General features: G+C 40.1%; 1 protein-coding gene across 2 annotated transcripts in view; it reads right to left on the minus strand.

The window, feature by feature from the left end:
* Nucleotides 1-1,699: 1,699 nt before the first annotated feature.
* LOC127584753 (tissue-type plasminogen activator-like) overlaps nucleotides 1,700-19,989 on the minus strand; it is a 30,706-nt gene continuing 12,416 nt past the window's right edge. The window contains exons 6-11 of one of the 2 annotated variants that reach the window (XM_052041681.1): nucleotides 19,361-19,452; nucleotides 14,027-14,219; nucleotides 11,831-11,967; nucleotides 11,494-11,634; nucleotides 9,457-9,605; nucleotides 1,700-8,844 (exon numbers count right to left, since the gene is read on the minus strand). In XM_052041681.1, coding sequence (XP_051897641.1) covers nucleotides 8,686-8,844; nucleotides 9,457-9,605; nucleotides 11,494-11,634; nucleotides 11,831-11,967; nucleotides 14,027-14,219; nucleotides 19,361-19,452 — 871 coding nt within the window. In that variant the 3' untranslated portion in view covers nucleotides 1,700-8,685. The remainder of the gene's footprint in view (nucleotides 8,845-9,456; nucleotides 9,606-11,493; nucleotides 11,635-11,830; nucleotides 11,968-14,026; nucleotides 14,220-19,360; nucleotides 19,453-19,989) is intronic. The other variant, XM_052041682.1, reaches the window with a different exon arrangement.

Below are 19,989 nucleotides of genomic sequence, written 5' to 3' on the forward strand. Positions count from 1 at the left end.
TACTAGAGGCCATTCATTTACAGTGAGAGGGGGAACGTTCAAAGGAGATGTGCATGGCATGTTTTTTTTCTACATAGAAGGTGGTGGGTGTCTGGAATGTGGTGCCGGGGTGGTGGTGGAGGTAAATAATGATTTATTTATTCCAACAGGGATCGTAGGGCTGTATCAGTATCAGTAATAAACATTTAAGAGGCTCTTAGGCACATGAATGTGCAGAGAATGGAAGCATAAGGACATTGTGTAGGCAGAAGGGATTAGTTTAGTTAGGGTTTTAAGTACCAGTGCAGCACACCATTATGAGCCAAAGGGCCTGTTCCTGTGCTGTATTGTTCTATGTTCTATGACTTGTTAACTCATTAGTTTCACAACTCTTTTAGTTACACAACTCTTTAGTCTACCTTTAAAATTTCCAAAACTCACTGCTTGTATTCAGATATTTCCCACTCTTGATGAACTGGCTGGGGTTCGATCTTGGTGAGTTATTCTCTGCATTGTCAACTCCAGGTCTACTTCAGTGGTTGCTCTCCAGAGTTGCTGTTGCTTGTCATACATTTTCATACATTTCTTTGCATACTTTCCAAACATTGCTTAGTTCTTTATTGCCATTTAGACAGCTGTAATTCTGATTCTTATGCCTATAGTACATGTTTCTTTAACTTCCTGCTGTTGCCATTGCACAATTACTTATACTATTTTGTTCGTTAATTTTTGGAATGTTTGGTTGTAGTTTTTGTAACTTATCAAATCTTCCTTTCCACAATGACTTCAACCATTTGCTTGTTCTATCTTCTAGACAGCTCACAGTGGGAAGTTTACAATGGCATAGTTCACAGGGCTGTAAAGCTGTCTGTACACAGCTGTACAATCCCTGTTGAAATCAGTAGTCTTTGACCCTGTGACAGGAAAAGCAAACTGACAGATTTAGCATTCCATGTCTGACAGCACAAAAATGACTTGCCTCCATTTAAGTGGATAAATGCAAGTGAATTTGTCCAGAATCATCGGCTGTTACCAGCAATATTGGGGTTTCTGCTTCTCCCATAATACAATGTACATTTTAAATCTGTTTCTGTGCAAAATCTAAAGTGTGAATTATAATTGCTGTTTATTCACATCTTTCAGTCTGTGAGAAATCTTCATCTGTTGTTGAAACCCTCACTACATGAGTCAGTGTGGGTGGAAGTCGGAAACAGGAAGGCAGCGACCACTCTATTGGGAGTATTCTACAGACCCCCCAATAGCATCAGAGACATTGAGGAGCAGATCGGGAGGCAGATTTCAGAGAAGTGCAAAAATAACAGTTGTTGTCATGGGTGATTTCAACTTCCCTAATATTGATTGGCACCTCTTTAGTGTAAAGGGGATAGATGGGGCAGAGTTTGTTCGGAGTGTCCAAGAAGGATTCCTGACACATTATGTGGACAGGCTGACTCAAGGAGAGGTCATACTGGACCTGCTGCAAACAATGAGCCTGATCAGGTTTCAGATCTCTCGGTAGGAGAGCATTTGGGGACAGTGACCATAAAACCTTGACTTTTACCATAGCCTTGTGTTACGAACCAGCAACAAAAGAAACACACTGAGTCATGTATCAGTGTTAAAAAAACTACTTTATTAATAACTACTTATGATAATAAGAAAAATAAAAGTTAGAATGTTAGAAGTAAAAATGTTAGATCTTAAACATTAACCCCAAAAACTAAACTCGAAGTGTGTGTGTGGCAAATTCCCGAAGTCCAAGTGCAGGAATAGTTCTCAAAGTTCAGTTCAGCAAGCCGTAAGGTGAAACGTGAGCAAAGGCTTCTTCAACAACCACCGTTGACTGAAGACAAAACGTAGATGTAGAGAGAAAATAGAGAGTAATTACGAAATCCAAATGTTCCACTTTGGAACCCAAACGACACCTCAGTATTTACTCAGCAGTGACCACTCCACTGCATCTTCCTCACCCCGAAAGGCACTCGAATCGTGGCTGTCCACACAAATACCTGTTTCCTGCTACAGGTCAACAACAAAGTGAACTCCACTGCTTTGTTCCGAAGTATCTGCCACCCCGAGAGGCATCCGAGATGTGGCCGTCCACACACATACTTGTTTCCCTCTACAGGGTAACGACAGAGTGGACTCCACCAGATTACTCCAAAAATCCATACATGGATTGTAGTGACAGACACAGTTACTGTTTCTCATCCATCGCTAGAGAAACTAGCTGGCTGCTATCTCCCTCTCTCCTCCGACTGACTGCTTCAAAAACGTCATTATGTCCTTTATCTTCTGTTGTCGTAACCACGCCACACACACTACACTCTATCTTAAGGACATTCACCAATAGTAACCCAGTCTGTAACACTTGCAGAGGGGTAGGAGAAGACGATTTGGGAAAGTAATTGGGGGATGAGGAATTATGATACTATCAGGCAGGAACCTGGGAGCGTAAATTGGGAACAGATGTTCTTGGAAGTGTGCAACAGAAATGTGGAGGTTGTTTAGGGAGTACTTGCATGGGATTCTGGATAGGTTTGTCCCATTGAGGCAGGGTAAGGATGGTAGACTGAAGGAACCATGGTTTACAAGAGACATAGAACATCTTGTCAAGAGGAAGAAAGAAGATTCCCTAAGGTTTAGAAAGCAAGGATCAGACAGGGCCCTGGAGAGTTACAAGGTAGCCAGAAGGGAGCTTAAGAATGGACAGGAGAGCTAGAAAAGGGTATGAGAAGGCCTTGGTGAGTAGGATCAAGGAAAGCCCCAAGGCGTTCTACATGTCTGTGAAGAATAGGAGGATGACTAGAGTGAGGGTAGGACCGATGAGGGATAAAAGAGGAAACATGTGCCTGGAGTCGGAAGAGGTAGGGGAGGTCCTTAATGAATACTTTGTTTCAGTATTCACCAGTGAAAGGCACCTTGACGTTTGTGAGGATGGCATTCAACAGGGTGATACGATGGGGCATGTCAACGTGAAGAAAGAGGATGTACTGGAACTTTTGAAAAACATTAGGATAGACAAGTCACCAGGGCTGGATGGGATATATCCAAGGTTATTGTGAGAAGTGAGGGAAGAGATTGCTGCACTTTTGGCAGTTATCTTTGCGTCCTCACTGGTGCCAGGAGTAGTGCCAGATGATTGGAGGGTGGTAGATGTTGTTCTTTTGTTCAAGAAAGGGAGGAGGGACAACCTTGGGAATTACAGGCCAGTGAGTCTTACTTCAGTGGTGGGCAAATTACTGGAGAAGATTCTTAGAGACAGGATTTACAGGCATTTCCAGAAGCATAAGCTGATTAGGGACAGTCTGCATTGTCAGGGGCAGGTCAAGCCTCACGAGCATGATTGAATTCTTTGAGGATGTGACAAAGCACATTGATAAAGGTAGAGCAGTGAATGTGGTGTATATGGATTTCAGTAAGATATTTGATAAGCTTCCTCCTGGAAGGCTTATTCAGAAAGCCAGGGAAACTTGGCAAAGTGGATGCAGAATGGCTCACCCATAGAAGACAGAGGGTGGTTGTAAGAGCATATTCTGCCTGGAGGTTGGTGACCAGTGGTGTTCCGCAGGGATCTGTTCTGCAACCCCTGCTCTTTGTGATTTTTATAAACGAAGATGTGGGAGGGTGGGTTATTAAGTTTGCTGATGAAACAAAGGTTGGTGATGTTGTGGATAGTGTAAAAGGTTGCTGTAGGTTACAACAGGACATTGATAGGATGCAGAGCTGGGCTCAGAAGTGGCAGATGGAGTTCAACCTGGAAAAGTTTGAAGTGAAACACTTTGGAAGATCGAAATTGAAGGCAGAATACAAGGTTAATGGCAGGATTCTTAGCAGTGTAGAGGAACCGAGGGATCTTGGGGTCCTCATCCATAGATCCCTCAATGTTGCCGCGCAGGTCAATAGGGTTGTTAAGAACTTGTCTGGTGTGTTGGCCTTCATTAGTCAGGGTATTGAGATCAAGAACTGCCAGGTAATGTTGCAGCTCTATAAAACTCTGATTAGACCACACTTGGAGTACTGTGTTCCATTCTGGTTGCCTCATTATAGGAAGGATGTGAAAGCTTTAGAGTGGGTGCAGAGGAGATTTACCAGGATACTGCCTGGATGGTAATAGATGATTGTTTCTCAGACTGGAGGCCTGTGACTAGTGGTGTGCCTCAGGCATCTGTGCTAGGTCCATTGTTGTTTGTTGTCTATATCAATGACCTAGATGATAATGTGGTAAATTGGATCAGCAAGTTTGCTGATGACACTAAGATTGGAGGCATTGTGGACAGCGAGGAAGGCTTTCAAAGCTTGCAGAGGGATCTGGACTAACTGGAAAAATAGGCCAGAAAATGGCAGATGGAATTTAATGCAGACAAGTGTGAGGTGTTGCATTTTGGAAGGACAAATCAAGGTAGGACATAGAGTAAATGGTAGGACATGAAGGAGTGCAGAGGAACAGAGGGATCTGGGAGTTCAGATACATAATACCCTGAAAGTGGCAGCACAGGTAGACAGGGTTGTAAAGAAGGTTTATGGCATCCTGGCATTCATAAATCAAAGTATTGAGTATAGGAGTTGGGATGTTATGGTGACGTATAAGACATTGGTGAGGCTGAATTTGGAGTATTGTGTGCAGTTCTGGTCACTTAACTATAGGAAGGATATCAGTAAGATTGAAAGTGTAGAGAAGATTTACTAGAATGTTGCCAGGTCTTCAGGAGTTGAGTTACAGGGAAAGCTTGAACAGGTTAGGACTTTATTCCTTGCAGTGTAGAAGAATGAGGGGAGATTTGATAGAGGTTTACAAAATTATGAGCAGTATAGACAGAGTAAATGCAAGTTGGCTCTTTCCACCTAGATTAGGAGAGATAAGTATGAGAGGACATGGCTTTATGGTGAAAGGGGAAAGGTTTAGGGGGAACATTAAGGGGAACTTCTTCAGTCAGAGAGTGTTGGGAGTGTGGAATGAGCTGCCATCTGATGTGGTAAATGCAGGCGCACAAGTTTTAAGAGTAAATTGGATAGATACATGGATAGGAGAGGTCTGGAGTGTTATGGACTGGGTGCAAGTCAATGGGACTAGTGGAATAAAGTTTCAGCACAGACTTGAAGGGCCAAATGGCCTGTTTTCTTTGCTGTCGTGTTCTAACAATGTTAGGCAGGAATGGGGGGTGGGGAAGTAGATAGGGAGTGGCTGTGGTTCTATGGATTGGAGAGGATGTCTTGAGGATAGGTTGAGCAAGCTAGGGCTTTTCTCTTTGGAACAAAGGATGAGAGGTGACTTGATAGAGGTGTACAAGATAAGCGGCATAGATCGAGTGGACAGTCAGACTTCTTCCCAGGCTGAAAATGTCTCACATGAGGGGGTATAATTTTAAGGTGATTGGAGGAAGGTTTTTGGGGGGGGGGGGGGGGGAGAATGTAAGAGGCAAGTTTTTTTTTAAAAAAGACAGAGTGCTGGGTCTGTGGAATTCACTGTCAGCAGAGGTAATTGAGGCAGGTACATTAGGGGCATTTAAGAGACTCTTAGATAGCCACATTAATGATAGAAACATGGAGGGCTACATGGGAGGGAAGGGTTAGATTGATCTTAGAGCAGGATAAAATGTCAGCACAACATCATAGGCTGAAGGGCCTGTACTATACTGTAATTTTCTATATTCTATGTACACTCTTGACCATTCCAATTAATTCCTGGCCTTCCTCCCTTTGAACATCATTCAAGATCCAGCTGCCCTTGTCTAAACTTGAACCATCCAATTCACCCATTGCTCCTGTCATCTCTAATCCAAATTAGCACCCAGTTAAGCAACACCTAGATTTTAAAATCATCATGATTTTTCATTCCAATTTCTTCATAACCTCTCCCCTCCCTACAACTACAATTTCCAGGAGCCCTAAAATCTGAGATATCTGCACCACTCCAGTTCCAGTCTCTTGTTCATTCCCATTTAATTACTCCACCACTGAATCATACTGGATTATTATTTTGTAGATCCTAAAACAAATCAAATCTAGATAAAATCTTGTGTACAGAAGACAATTACAAGTAAAAAATTATGTACATACATCCATAACAAAATTATTTTAAGCAAACAAAAGAGACAATACAGAACATCATTTGAAACAGTCAAGGTTTTAGATAAATTCTTTGTTTCTTAACGTATAAACAAATCAAAGAAAAACACTTCCAAATCTGCTTGGTAGGAACATAACAGAGCTTCAAATAATAATTCAGCAACTGGTAACCATAGGTAGAATCCCATGGAAAAAAACATTAAATATCCACATTGGAGGTAAACAAATAAAATTCAGAGGTATAGGTGCTGTGTGTAACTACCAAATGCTGTTCAAAAGAATTCTACCAAAAATTTTCCTTGGAAATAAAGAAGCATTTTTCTGTATCCTTAAACTTGAAGCTTTTTAAATTACTAAACTGTTTAATTTCATTCATGTTCCTCCAATATTTTCCTCAAATATTTGATATGATGAGTTCAAATTTCATTGAAGGTTCAGATGTTCTTATTTTGCATATTTAGACACAAGTTTGGAAAATGCATCTATATAACAAACTTGATTCCTCATACAATTTTGGAAGCATTCACAAATCTTCCACAGCACTGTAGGAATTTTTGATAAAGTGACAGTGGAAAGTCATGGAAAAAATAGAATTACAAAAACTCTACACAAGAGTTTATGAACATTTGGAGAGGTTATAATATGATTAGAAATAGTCAGCATGGCTTTGTCAAGGGCAGGTCCTGCCTTATTAGCCTGATTGAATTTTTTTGAGGATGTGACTAAACACATTGATGAAGGAAGAGCAGTAGACATAGTGTATATGGATTTCAGCAAGGCATTTGATAAGGTACCCCATGCAAGGCTTATTAAGAAAGTAAGGAGGCATGGGATCCAAGGGGACATTGCTTTGTGGATCCAGAACTGGCTTGCCCACAGAAGGCAGAGTGGTTGTTGACAGGTCATATTCTGCATGGAGGTCGGTGACCAGTGGTGTGCCTCAGGGATCTGTTCTGGGACCCTTACTCTTTGTGATTTTTTTAAGTGACCTGGATGAGGAAATGGAGGGATGGGTGAGTAAGTTTGCTGATGACACAAGGTTGGAGGTGTTGTGGATAGTTTGGAGGGCTGTCAGAGGTTACAGCGGGACATAGATAGGATGCAAAACTGGGCTGAGAAGTGGCAGATGGAGTTGAACCCAAGTAAGTGTGAAGTGGTTCATGTTGGTAGGTCAAATATGATGGCAGAATATAGTATTAATGGTAAGACTCTTGGCAATGTGGAGGATCAGAGGGATCTTGGGGTCTGAGTCCATAGGACACTCAAAACAGCTGCACAGGTTGCTAAGGTGCTGGGGAGTAGGTACAGAGGAGATGTCAGGGGTAAGTGTTTTTTTTAAAACACAAAGTGGTGAATGCATGGAATGGGCTGCCGGCAACGGTGGTGGAGGGGGATACAATAGGGTCTTTTAAGAGTCTTTTGGATAGGTACATGGAGTTTAGAAGAAGAGGACTATGGGTAAGCCTAGTAATTCCTAAAGTAGGGACATGTGTTGCACAACTTTGTGGGCTGAAGGGCCTGAATTGTGCTATAGGTTTTCGATGTTCTTATGTTTCTAAGAGTAGCATATTAAGGATACTGATTTATTTAGATAAAAATTTCAGAGTGCAATGCAAACGTACTCAACATCTGTGCTTCCCATCATTTCAGAATGAAAGCCCTGTTTGTTCTGACTCAGTTGAATTGGCATCTGTGATAAATAGTGGATGATGTCATGAGCCTTTTCAGGAAATCTGACTTGATCAGGGGTTCCCAAGGACTGCTAGCAGCCTGACAGCTGGGGTAGAAAGCATGCAAAATGTATCTTCATTTTGGATTTTTTGGTGAATTTTCTTATTAAGTTAGCTCAATATTATTGAAGCCTTATGAACTCTATAATTTTGGCACTCTACTGCAAGGTGGAGTGGGATAGGTGGGGTTGTGTAGCCCAAGTTGGAAACCACTATTGAACACAACCTACTGAAGAGCAAATAAAAAGTAAAAATCCTCAAGATACCCATTTTGGCAACATTTTAAATATGTTTTGCATTGCCATTATGAAACAAGAACAGGATTGAGATCTGAATTTGTTTTATAAAAGATCAGGTGCATGGAATGTACTTAAACAGATACAAGTAAACTGCCAATTGTATCCTATCAACTCTGACTTTTCAGCATCAGAAAAGTGCAATTTGACCTTTAGGCTGTCTACTCTCCTTGACAGTTAAAGGAAGGCCAGCCAACCTGTAAAATTCTTCAAGCTCAAAAAACTTGATTCTGGTTAAACTGGCTTTGCATACAACTTCATCCCAGAGCTGGTACACCAGCTGAGAGCTCTGGGTTCTGGACATGAATTTCATATTTTGTTACTATGAAGCAAACAGTTCACAGCAATATTACCAATCTTACCAACTCATTTTAATGAAACAAGATCGATGTAGATTTATATTAATCTTTGTGGAGGTTTTGATAACTTTAAAATATAGCTATACGAAATGATAAATATAAGTAAGCTGTCTGAGGCAGACAAAAAAATTTGAAAGTTTTTGCATCTGTAAAGTGTGCAGCTTATTTTCCTTTCAATTTAATCTACAATGAGATTTCAGGAGTACAAGGTAGATTGGTTGAATATTACTGGAAATAATTTAAAATGCTTGATCAGGCAGCCACATTTTCTTCAATCCACTGTAAATAATTTGTAACTCTTGTGTAAATTCCTGGTTTATATTTTTGGGCACACCCCTCTCCCCAGCTGATTACTCCATAAAGATACATTTGTCCATCATTTTCACATACCAGAGGTCCACCAGAATCTCCCTGTCATTCAAAAAACAAAAATATTTCATCTAATTATTGCTTTAATAATTGCAATAAGAATACTGCAATGTTATTACTGGTGAAATACTTCAGAAATATTAAAAATCAATTAATTGAAATATGATTAATTTGTAATGGAACAAAAGCAGTGAATTGTCTTTCCATTGGCAAACAGCACAATATTTTAACACGGTTAAAATGTTCCAAACAAAAGCACATAAATGGTTATTTTGCCTTAGACTGGCAGTATACAATAAGAGATAATGAATCCACACCTCACGGTCCTCAAGTTTTACTGTTTTTGAGTCAAAATAACACTGTATATTTAATATCATTGCATTTGGAAGTAAATATTGTAAATGTTTCTGGTATTTTTCAGAAATGTGATAAATCACAATATAAATGTAATTTTTTTTTGACAAGATGCTGGACATTCTCCTAGCCTTAAGCCAGGTGATATGTACTTTGGATGCAGATATCCTTTCTTGGTGAAATCTGATTGTAGTTATCGAAATTATTACAAGTCAGTTTATTGCTAATACTTTGAATTCTGCTTCCCCACATTCAGATTTTCATAAGAAAATACAAATGATCTTTCTTCCATTTACTTACTTGACAAGAATCTGCCTTCCATTCAGGGTGAGCAGCACACAACATGTTGTTAGTCAGTTTGTTTCCATAATATTGAGAGGACCTGCATAATCGCTGTGAAACTATATGCACTCTCGCTTCTTTCAGGAATTTAGAGAAGAAAGGAGAAACTAAAAAAAAATAAAATTTACAGTTTGGATTTGAGCACCTGATATTTTCAATTATTTGACAGTAGGCTGAATTTTTTTTTGGTCAGTGATGAAGGGATGTTACCCAATGAGTTCCAAAAGCTGCTCAAAGATTTAAAAGACAGCTTTAGGTATAATGACAAAATCTTAATTGACACATGAACAATTAATTGCATTTAGTGGTGCTTTGATCTACCCACTGTTGTTTTTAAACTATTCACTTTTGATTGGCTATTTCTGTAATAAGAGAGCAAACTATTCTAAAGACTTCTATTCTACAAAAAAAGATAGTACCTTGGAACAGAACAAAACAACACAGGAACAGGCCCTTTGGCCCAGGATATCTGTGTTGACCATGTCAATCAAAACTAATCTTATCTGCATGCACGTGGTCTGTATCCCTCCATTCCCTACCTGTGCAGGTACCTGTCTAAATGCCTCTTAAACACAACTATTATAGATCTGCTTCCACTGGCTGTATGTTCCAGGCACTTACCACCCTCTGTATTTAAAAAAAAAAAGCTTGCCTCAAATCTCCTTAAAATTTTCCCCCCTCACCTTAAAGCTATGCCCTCTAGTATTTGACATTTCCAGCCTGAGAAAAAGACTGTCTATCTACCCTATCTATGCCTCTCAGAATTTTATATACTTCTATCAGGTCACCCCTCAGCTGCAGATGACACAGATTGGTGGCAATCTTCTGCACTATCCACAATGCCAAAGGATACAATGGGATAGTTGCAGATACAGGCAAGAAAAGGCAGATGGAGCTCAATCCAGGCAAGTGTGAGGTGTTGTACTTTGGGAGATCAAATGTAAAGAGATGGTACACAATTAATGGCAGGACCCTCAACAGCATTGAAATACAGAGGGATCTCAGCATCCAAGTCCATAGCTCCCTGTGAGTGTCTGCACAAGTCAATTGGGTATGAAAGAAGGTGTATGGCATACGTGCCCTTATTAGTCAAAGAATTGAGTTCAAGAGTCAGGAAATTATGTTGCAGCTTTTTAAAACTCTGGTTTGGCCACACCTGGTTGCCTCATTATAGGAAGGATATTGAGACTTTGGAGTGGGTGCAGGTGGTTTACCAGGATGCTGCCTAGAGCAGAGGGGATGCACTTCAAGGAGAGGTCATTTTCTCAGCAGCAGAGATTGAGGGGAAACCTGAAAGAAGTTTATAAAATTATGAGAGGCATAGGTTGAGTAGACAACCAGTATCTTTTTCCCCAGGATTGAAATGTCTTAAAACAAGAGGGCATGCATTTAAGTTGAGAGGCAGAATGTTCAAAGGAGATCTTTGGGGCAAGTTGTTTCTTTTTAAAAACAGTGATGGGTGCCTGGAATACACTGCCAGGAATGGAGGTGGTGGAGGCAGATATGATTGAGATGCTTGAGGTTCTTAGATTGGCACAAGAATATGTAGAGAATGGAGGGATATGGACCATGTGAAGAAGGGATGTTTAATTCTGTGTCATTGGCTGAATTAGTTCAACACAACATAGTGGACTGAAGGGCCTGTTCCTGTGCTGGACTATTCTATGTTCTATGTTCTGATGCTTGAGAGAAAACAATCCAAGTTTATCCAAACTCTCCTTACAGCTGATACTCTCCAATCCAGGCAACATCCTGGTGAACCTCTTCTGCACGCTCTCCAAAGCCTCCACATCCATCCCATAATGTGGTGACCAGAACTGCACACAGTACTCCAAATGTGGTCTAACCAAAGTTTTATACTGCTGCAACATTACTTCCTGACTTTTACACTCAACACCCTGACCAATAAAGGCATGTATGCCATTCACCTTCACCTACCTTATCCATTAATAAAATTATTACAGCAAAAATGATTAACCAGAATTTCAAACTTACATGCATTTTCCATACCATAACCAGAAATTTCACATTGAGTGTGGTTAGGAATTCTTTGGCGTTTTGAAGGCAGACAGACTGTTTGTACAAATTTAGACTCCTTTGCACACATTCCTGATTGAGGTTTCAACTTTAACAGCGCTTTCAAAAAAAAAATGAAAACCTTTTAGATAAAATACATGATAAATCTGACCAAAAGATTTATTTTCAGTGAGAAGAAACAACAGTGCTGCTGAATTTCAGGAATTATTACAAACATTCGTTAATTTGTGTGAGAACTCCCATCTGAATCTTTTCTATAGTTTAAATTAAAAATTAACAACAAACTTAGTCTTACCAATGTCATTGTCATATGTATGTTCATTGAACTTTTGGTGCATAATTATCTTTTCAACAGGAAAGTTTTGTTCATTTTTAGCATATTCATTTATTGAAGATTTTCCCAGTAATACCCTGTAGTCTGTAGGGGAAGCACTAAACAGTACAAAAACAAGTTTTGTTTTAGAACATTGTGTATGGAAAATATGCCCACTTTTGCTTTATGCCTTGCTTTTCTAATGCATGTCCTCCAATTCCCAAGTTACATATCAAAGTTACTCTCATTTCAGTATATCACATTACAACTGTAACATTTAATTTCTCTTTATAGTGCAAACCTCTGACAATATTTGCCATTAATAAACACCTCAGTTTATAAAGGTACATGTTTTATAAAAAAGTCAGTGTCTTTGTATGGCACAGTACATAAAGAATCAACATCAAGCATAACTATTCAAATGAAGCAAGATTAGACAGTCACGGAGCACTACAGCACAGAAACAGGCCCTTCTGCCCACTTAGTCCATGCCAGTCTGGTTTTCTACCTAGTCCCATCTATCTGCACCCAGATCATAGCCCTTCATACCCCTATCTAAACTTCTCTTAAATGTTACAACTGAACTTATATGTACCACTTCCACTGGCAGTTCACTCCACACCACCTTGAGTCAAGTAGTTCCCCCTCAGATTTCCCCTTAAATATTTCACCTTTCACCCCAAACTTATCACCTCTAGTTCTAGTCTCACCTAACCCAAGGGGAAAAACCTGCATGCATTCACCTTATTTATGTCACTCATAATTTTGTACACCTCTAAGCTCTCCCCTCATTCTCCTGGGAATAAAGTCGTAACCTATTCAACCTTTCCCTATAACTCAGGTCCTCAAGTTCCGGCAACATCTGTGTAAATTTTCTCTGCACTCTTTCAAGCTTATTGATATCTTTCCTGTAGGTAGGCGGCCAGTACTGCACACAATACTCTAAATTCAGCCTCACCAATATCTTGTACAACTTCAACATAACATCCCAACTCCAGCACACAATGCCCTGATTTATGAAGGCCAATGTGCCGAAAGCTCTCTTTACGACCTCATCTACCTGTGATGCCCCTTTCAAGGAATTATGGATCTATATTCCCAGGTCCCTTTGTTCTACTGCACACCTCAGTTCCCTACCATTCACTGTGTTAGTCTTACCCTTGTTTGTCGTCCCAAAGTACATTACAATGAAAGGTATTGCATCATGCTCTGCCAATGTGATTCAGCCCACATTTAGTCTTTGTTTTTGTATTCTTATTGTAGATTAATTGTGTCCATTTTAATGATAGAAACTAATTGTATAAAATAGTAATATTGCAAGCACACTAATGATACTGATGGTAAAGGATTCATATGAACCTAACCAGTTTTATTTACAATCTTAAACTCCCCTTAAGTGCAGCTATTTTGACAAGCTTGGAGTTTTCCAGAAAATAATTTACTCAAAATGGGCTGTCATCACATAAGATTTTGATGTGATGCATGTTAAATGCTACCATAGAATTAAATTTAGCTTTCAAGGGATTAAGTTTACAGAATAGGGATAGTTAGTCAAATGTGTCTTCAGTCAGGTGTCTGAAAAAGCAACCTGGAGAACAATGAGAGAAAATTTGGTATTCCAATATTTATTCAAATTCGTTACTGATGACACAATGCTATTGAATCTCAATAACTAATTGCCAATTTCAGCTGGAGAGCTTGGCTCTTTGGCAGGCAGAGTAAAAGCCATATTTGATTAAAAGCTCACACTATAATCAGGCTTCTCAATGAAAACAAAAACTGGTACCAAAAATACAGACCAGTTTTGAGCAAGAGATTTCAGGTCGAGCAGTCCAGCCAGAATTATAAACAGAATGAAAGGGAGTTATTTTTAAGTCTGACTAATTATTACATGGGGACAAACTATGAAATAAAATAATTAATCTGCTCGTAATGACATTTTATGTTCGTATTACTGCAGAATCAAGCAATTAAATGATTTAAACTAACTTTCAGTCCATCTCACACTAACTTTGAATGCTTTTGGAGAGACTGAAGAAATATCTCTGCAGGGGCTACTGATAACTGGTTTTGGTCACAACCAAGGTCGCATCATCATTAACCCTGAATCATGGTTCTGCAATAGTTGACAGCAGGGTGATCCCACTATTGGTATTAAAAGTCCTAAGTGCAACCTACTTGGTGTTGATACAGTGTGCAGCTGTCAGAACCCAGCATGGGTGGATCAGACTTCCTCCACATTGAAAAGCCATGTTAGTGGATCTTTTTCCAGTAATATAAAGTGCTGCATGCCAAGGGTGAGATTCAATTGTGGCGCGACCTCCTCCAACAATCTTATTCATTTTATGCTGTCTTTGGCCACACTTTGAGTCTGAAAGATGATAAACATGGCCTCATCCAATTATATTTATTGGGATGTTAAAATACATATTACAAGTTTCAAAATCTGCCAAATAATAGCACTGGCTACAACCACAAAATAAACAATTAAACAGATTAATGAAAAATAATGGCATAATGTTTAGGGAACTTCTAACAACATAAAATGGGCCAATACTTCTTCCAAATTAATGCTCTTGCAGAACTGGTGTCATAGAGGGGATAGCCTGACCATTTCAAGAGCAACATTGCTGTGCAGTAAAAACTCAGTTATGTTAAAAATTGAAATATTCATTGTCCCAGAATTTATCCAGAATAGCTGAACATCAGACCTTCAGTATCCAATCTGTGCCACTTTAGCTCATGCAAGCAGTAGCAAACGTTTTACAATTTATTCATTCCCAAATTAGATTGGAATGTTGGCCACTAAAGCTCCAAGGGAGATGAAATACCACAGTAAGCTACCCAATAATATAAAAGATACATATAAAAGATTTTTTTCAAGATACGTAAAGGGTAAGAGAGAGGCAAGAGTGGACAATGGACCATTTGAAAATGATGCCACAGAAGTAGTAATGGGGAACAGGGAAATGGCAGAGGAGCTAATTAAGTACTTTGCATCATTTCTCACAGTGGAAGACATAAGGAACATGTTTGAAATTCAAAAGAGTCAGGGGGCAGAGGCAAGTGTACTGGCCATTACCAAGGAGGTGGTGCTGGGGAAGCTGAAAGACCAGAAGGTGGATAAATCACCTGGACCAGACGGACTACACCCCAGTGTTCTGTAAGAGGTAACTGAAGAGATTGTGGAGGCATTAGTAGTGTTCTTTCAAGAATCACTGGAGTCAGGGAGAGTCCCAGAGGACTGGAAAATCGTATGTGTGTGTATAGATGAGTCCATTATTAAGGATGAAATTTCTGAGTACTTGGAAGTACATGATAAAATAGGGTGATGTCAGAACAGTTTCATTCGGGGAAGATCTTGCCTGACAAATCTGCTAGAATTCTTTGAGGAGGTAACAAGCAGGTTAGACAGAGAGTCAGTGGATGTTATTTACTCGGATTTTTACAAGGCCTTTGACAAGGTCCCATACATGAGGCTGCTGAACAAAACAAGAGCCCATGGTGTTGGAGGCATGGTACTAACATGGATAAAAGATTGGCTGACTGCCAGAGTGGGGATAAAGGGGTCCTTTTCAAGATGGCTACTGGTGACTCGTGGAGTTCTGCAGGGGTCAGTGTTGAAACCGCCACTTTTCAATTTATACATTGATGATCTGGATAAAGGAACTGATGGCATTGTGGCCACGTTTGCAGACGATACAAGATAGGTGGAGGGACAGGAAGTTGTAGGACTTGCACAGGTTGAGACAGTGGACAAAGAAGAGGCAGATGGAATACAGTGTAGGGAAGTGTGGGGTTATGCACGTTGGTAAGAATAATAAATGTATAGACAATGTTCTAAATGGGCAGAAAATTCAGAAATCAGATGTGCAAAGGGATTTGGGAGTCCTAGGCAAGGATTCCCTCAAGATTAACCTGCAGGTTGAATTGATTGTAAATAAGACAAATGCAATGTTAACATATATTTCAAGAGGACTAGAATATAAAAGAAAGGATTTTGTTCACTGAAACTGGCATCACAGGTAGATAAGGTGGTGAAGGTGTTTGGAACACTAGCCTTCATCTGTCGGGGCACAGAGTATAGGAGCTGTGAAGTTATGTTACAGTTATACAAGATAGTGAGGCTGCATTTGGAGTATTGTGTACAGTTTTTGTTGCTTTGTTATAGGAAAGATGTTATTAAACTAGAAAGAGTGCAGAAAAGATTCACCAGGATGTTGCCTGGACTTGGGGGGCCTGAGTTACAAGGAGAGGTTGCGTAGACTAGGATTTTATTCCCTGGAATGTAGGAGATTAAGGGGTGACCTGATAGAGGTGCACAAGATCATGAGGGGTATAGACAGGGTGAAAGCATGTCATCTTTTTCCCAGGGAGGGGTGCTAAAAACAAGAGGGCCATAGGTTTAAGATCAGAGGCACAAGATTTAAAAGGGACATCATGGGCAATTTCTTCATACAAAGGAAAGTGCACATTTGGAATGAGCTGCCAGAAAGAGTGGTTGAGGCAGGCACATTAGCCACATTTAAAAGCCATCTAGATAAGTACATGGACAGGAGGGGTTTAGAAGGCTATAGGCCAAAATGCGCGCAGATGAAACTAGCTTGCTGGGCAACACAGTTGGCATGGACGAGTTGGGCTGTAAGGCCTGCTTCCCTGCTGTATGACTATGTACTGCTGAGGCTTTATAAGGCATTGGTCAAACTGCACTTGGAATATTGTGAGCAATTTTGTGATCCATATCTAAGGAATGATGTGCTGGCCCTGGAGAGGGTCCAGAGGAGGTACACAAGAATAATCCCAGGAATGAAAGGCTTAATATTGGAGGAGCATTCAATGTCTCTGGGCCTGTACTTGGAGTTCAGAAGGATGGGGGGGGGGGGGGGGAGTGGGGTGGTGGGTGGATTCAGGTGTGGAATCTCATTGAAACCTACTGGATACTGAAAGGCTTGGATAGAGTGGATGTAGAGAGGATGTTTTCATTTTTAGGAGAGTCTAGAAGCCTCAGAATTAAAGGGACGTCCCTTTAGAACAGAAAGGAGGAGGAATTTCTTCAGCCACAAGTGGTGAATCTTTGGAATTCATTACAACAGAGGGCTGTGGAGACCAAGTCAATGGTCTATTTAATGCAGAGATTGATGGCTTCTTGATTGGTAAGTGGGTAAAGCGGTACAGGAAGAAGGTAGGAGAATGGGGTTTATATATATAAAAAACAGCCATGATTGAATGGTGGAGCAGACTTGGTGGGCCGAATGGCCTGATTCTGCTCCTATATCTTGTAGTCTTACGGTTTCTCCACTGTTGATCACTTTCCAGGCACCTTTATTGAAAGCACAGGTGGATTAATGTAGGGCAAAGATACAATTGAATTCAATGCTAGTTCTCCTACAGGTAGTGGAGCAACCCATGTTTCAAAATCTGGCCCACATTTGCTGAATGGCCATTTGAGTACAGTAGTGGAGGAGCACCAATATTTTTGGTCAATTGTTTTGAAAATGACAAGGGGAGAGGGAGAAATCTGACTGATCAAACTGAAATTGCACAGGCATCAATATGATAAATCTCCTACAAAACTTCTTTGAAGCCATGGATGGCAAGTTTATACATTTAAAATGGAAATATCTTGCAGAAAGTTATGCTTTGTTGGTGTGCAGTACTTTTGTTCATTCGTGCCAAAATTAATGATTGTTTTGGGTTCCTTGGAAAAAAAATGAGTTCATTTTAAAATACTTTTCATGCTTTCATCAATAAAAACCAAATTGGATAAGTGGGCCAAGATCAAAATTAATAGGGTAAGGCTGGGAAGAGTTGCCATTGACGGGAGATGATTTGACTACAGCTGGATAGGTAAAACAGGAATAAAGGCAAAGTTTTCCCATGGACCTGGACATCAGAAGAGAATCATCAAGATGGTCAATTACACCATTCTCTGAACAGTGCAGTGAAATTGAGAAATACAAGGAGGGACAGTGCACATCACTTGTGATGTACAGGACCTCTCCAGTTTGAGCTCGAGCCAGTTAAGTTGGTTGCAGGATAAACTACCTTGGATTTGGGAGGCACCAATTCTTTCAGGGATTTTGAAGAGGAAAAGGCATTTGGAAATGGGCAGTAGTCAGAGCATACAAAAAAGGTCGGGGGGGGGGGGGTGGAAAGAGAAGCAATAATCTTTTTGACTGGTGAGCAACAATATCTGAGAAGATGCTATTTGTGCACAAGTTGAGTACAAACAGGGGATGAGGAGAAAAATGAGAGGGGAGTCCTGGAACTGGCTAGGGGTGAATGAACGCTCTCAGAGTGACAAAAAAAGTCAATGAGTGATCAAAGTGGAACAAATAAGATTTTACTGGAGTCAGTAACAATGGAGAGGTGCCACAAGAGATAACCAGATCATCACCAGGGTAAACACTGCAGCAAACAGAAAGACAAAGGTGATACAAGTGGGAGTTCGGAAGTGCAGTTAACTAATCTATTGGAAAATGTGAATGGAAGAGGAATTGGAATGGAACAGGGAGGAGAAACCTTGGGGAAGGGAGCCAAAAGTAGAGTGTTAAGCAAGAGGTGAGAGAGCTGCAGTGAGGCAAGATGCTCAAATGAACAGGTTGCAAGAGAGTAACAGGATGACTAATATGCAAGTAAAGAATACCAGTCTAGAAATTCACATGTGCTGTGGGAGGAGAGGTAAAGGACAATTATATGCTATGCTGATGGTGAAACAAAATATGAGCCAGCCATAGAAAGTTTTGGAGGCCTAAAGCATTGAGTATGAGAGAATACCCATTCTCCCATTCCTTCACATGCAATGCACAATGTATCATCTAAACATAGGATCAGAGCCAGGTCTTGGGGTGGGAGGAGGGAGTTCAGATGGGGCAGATTAGACAGTCAGAGATAGAGGTGGGGGTGGTCAATTACGGAGTCAGGAAGTATAATTGATGGGTGGGGAAGAGGCAAACTTGAAAGAGCACATACGGAAGGGAACCTGAACAAGTGGTGCTCTCATCTGTGGGCTGGAATCTGCCTAGGAAGCAGCACTATTAAAACAATGTTGTCCTTAAAGTGCCCAATGACAAGCACATCTTGGAACAAACTGATATTCAAGGCAGTACTGTGCACAGGAATTCTATCCTTCATTCATGGATGGCATGTTAACTAACATTTATGACTAGAGGTGGCAGGTCAAGATTCAGGAGTGGCACAATTCTGCCCCAAAGTAAACAAAATTGTACTTCTCTATGGAAATAACAAATTCTCATGTGCGTAGATCTGTTATAAAAACAATGCCAGGTGTGTGATTTTTCTCAAAGTCCATTTTACAAGCAGGCCACACAAAAGAGTACTCCATCCACATGAGCAGAAATGGAATTGTTCTCTGCACTTACACAATCAGGTACCACACAAGTTAAAATAAAATCATAAAATATTTGTATCTGGCAAATGTTTGTAAGAATTATTTTAAAATTGTTTTCCACCCCCCCCCCCCCCAAAAAGTAATTTAACATTTTCACTTACTAATTTCTTTCTGACATTTTGGAATATCACAGAAGTCCCAGTTCTTTTTACTTTCAATGTAGCACCAAGGCTTGCTATCACTGTTTGGATTCCTTTGTAGTAGAAATATCAAAAACATGGATTGGCAATCCAATGGTATAAGTAGAATTTCAAATAAAATTAGCTCTATATATCACAGACAAAAAGAAACAAAAACTGCTGGAAATACAAGTAGGTAAAGCCAATATCAGAAAACTGGATAGCTGAACACATCTGATAGCAGCTTTTCTCAAAAAGCTATCAGCAACATATTATTTGTTGCCTGAAGCTGATGGAACAGGTGAGCATTTCCAGACCTTCCTTGGCACAGATTTCCTTTTTTTTTTAAAATCTCCCACTAGCAGTAAAGACACTTGTCTAGATGAAGAGTAGGAGTAGTTAAGAAAAGCAATTACCAATTAAAAATTTCTTGGATTTGTATCCAGGCCATTTTAATGTTGTATTTAGGTGTTCATCCTGGATCATTGTTTTCCCCACCCCACTCCACCACCACACCCCCCATGATGGCCAACTTAACTCCCCAAATAATTTGCAGGTTTATATATAGGGAAGCAACATCAGGAGATCAAAGATAGGCCAGTCACTCAATC

Source organism: Pristis pectinata, chromosome 30, assembly GCF_009764475.1.
Source record: "Pristis pectinata isolate sPriPec2 chromosome 30, sPriPec2.1.pri, whole genome shotgun sequence".
NCBI lineage: Eukaryota > Metazoa > Chordata > Chondrichthyes > Rhinopristiformes > Pristidae > Pristis > Pristis pectinata.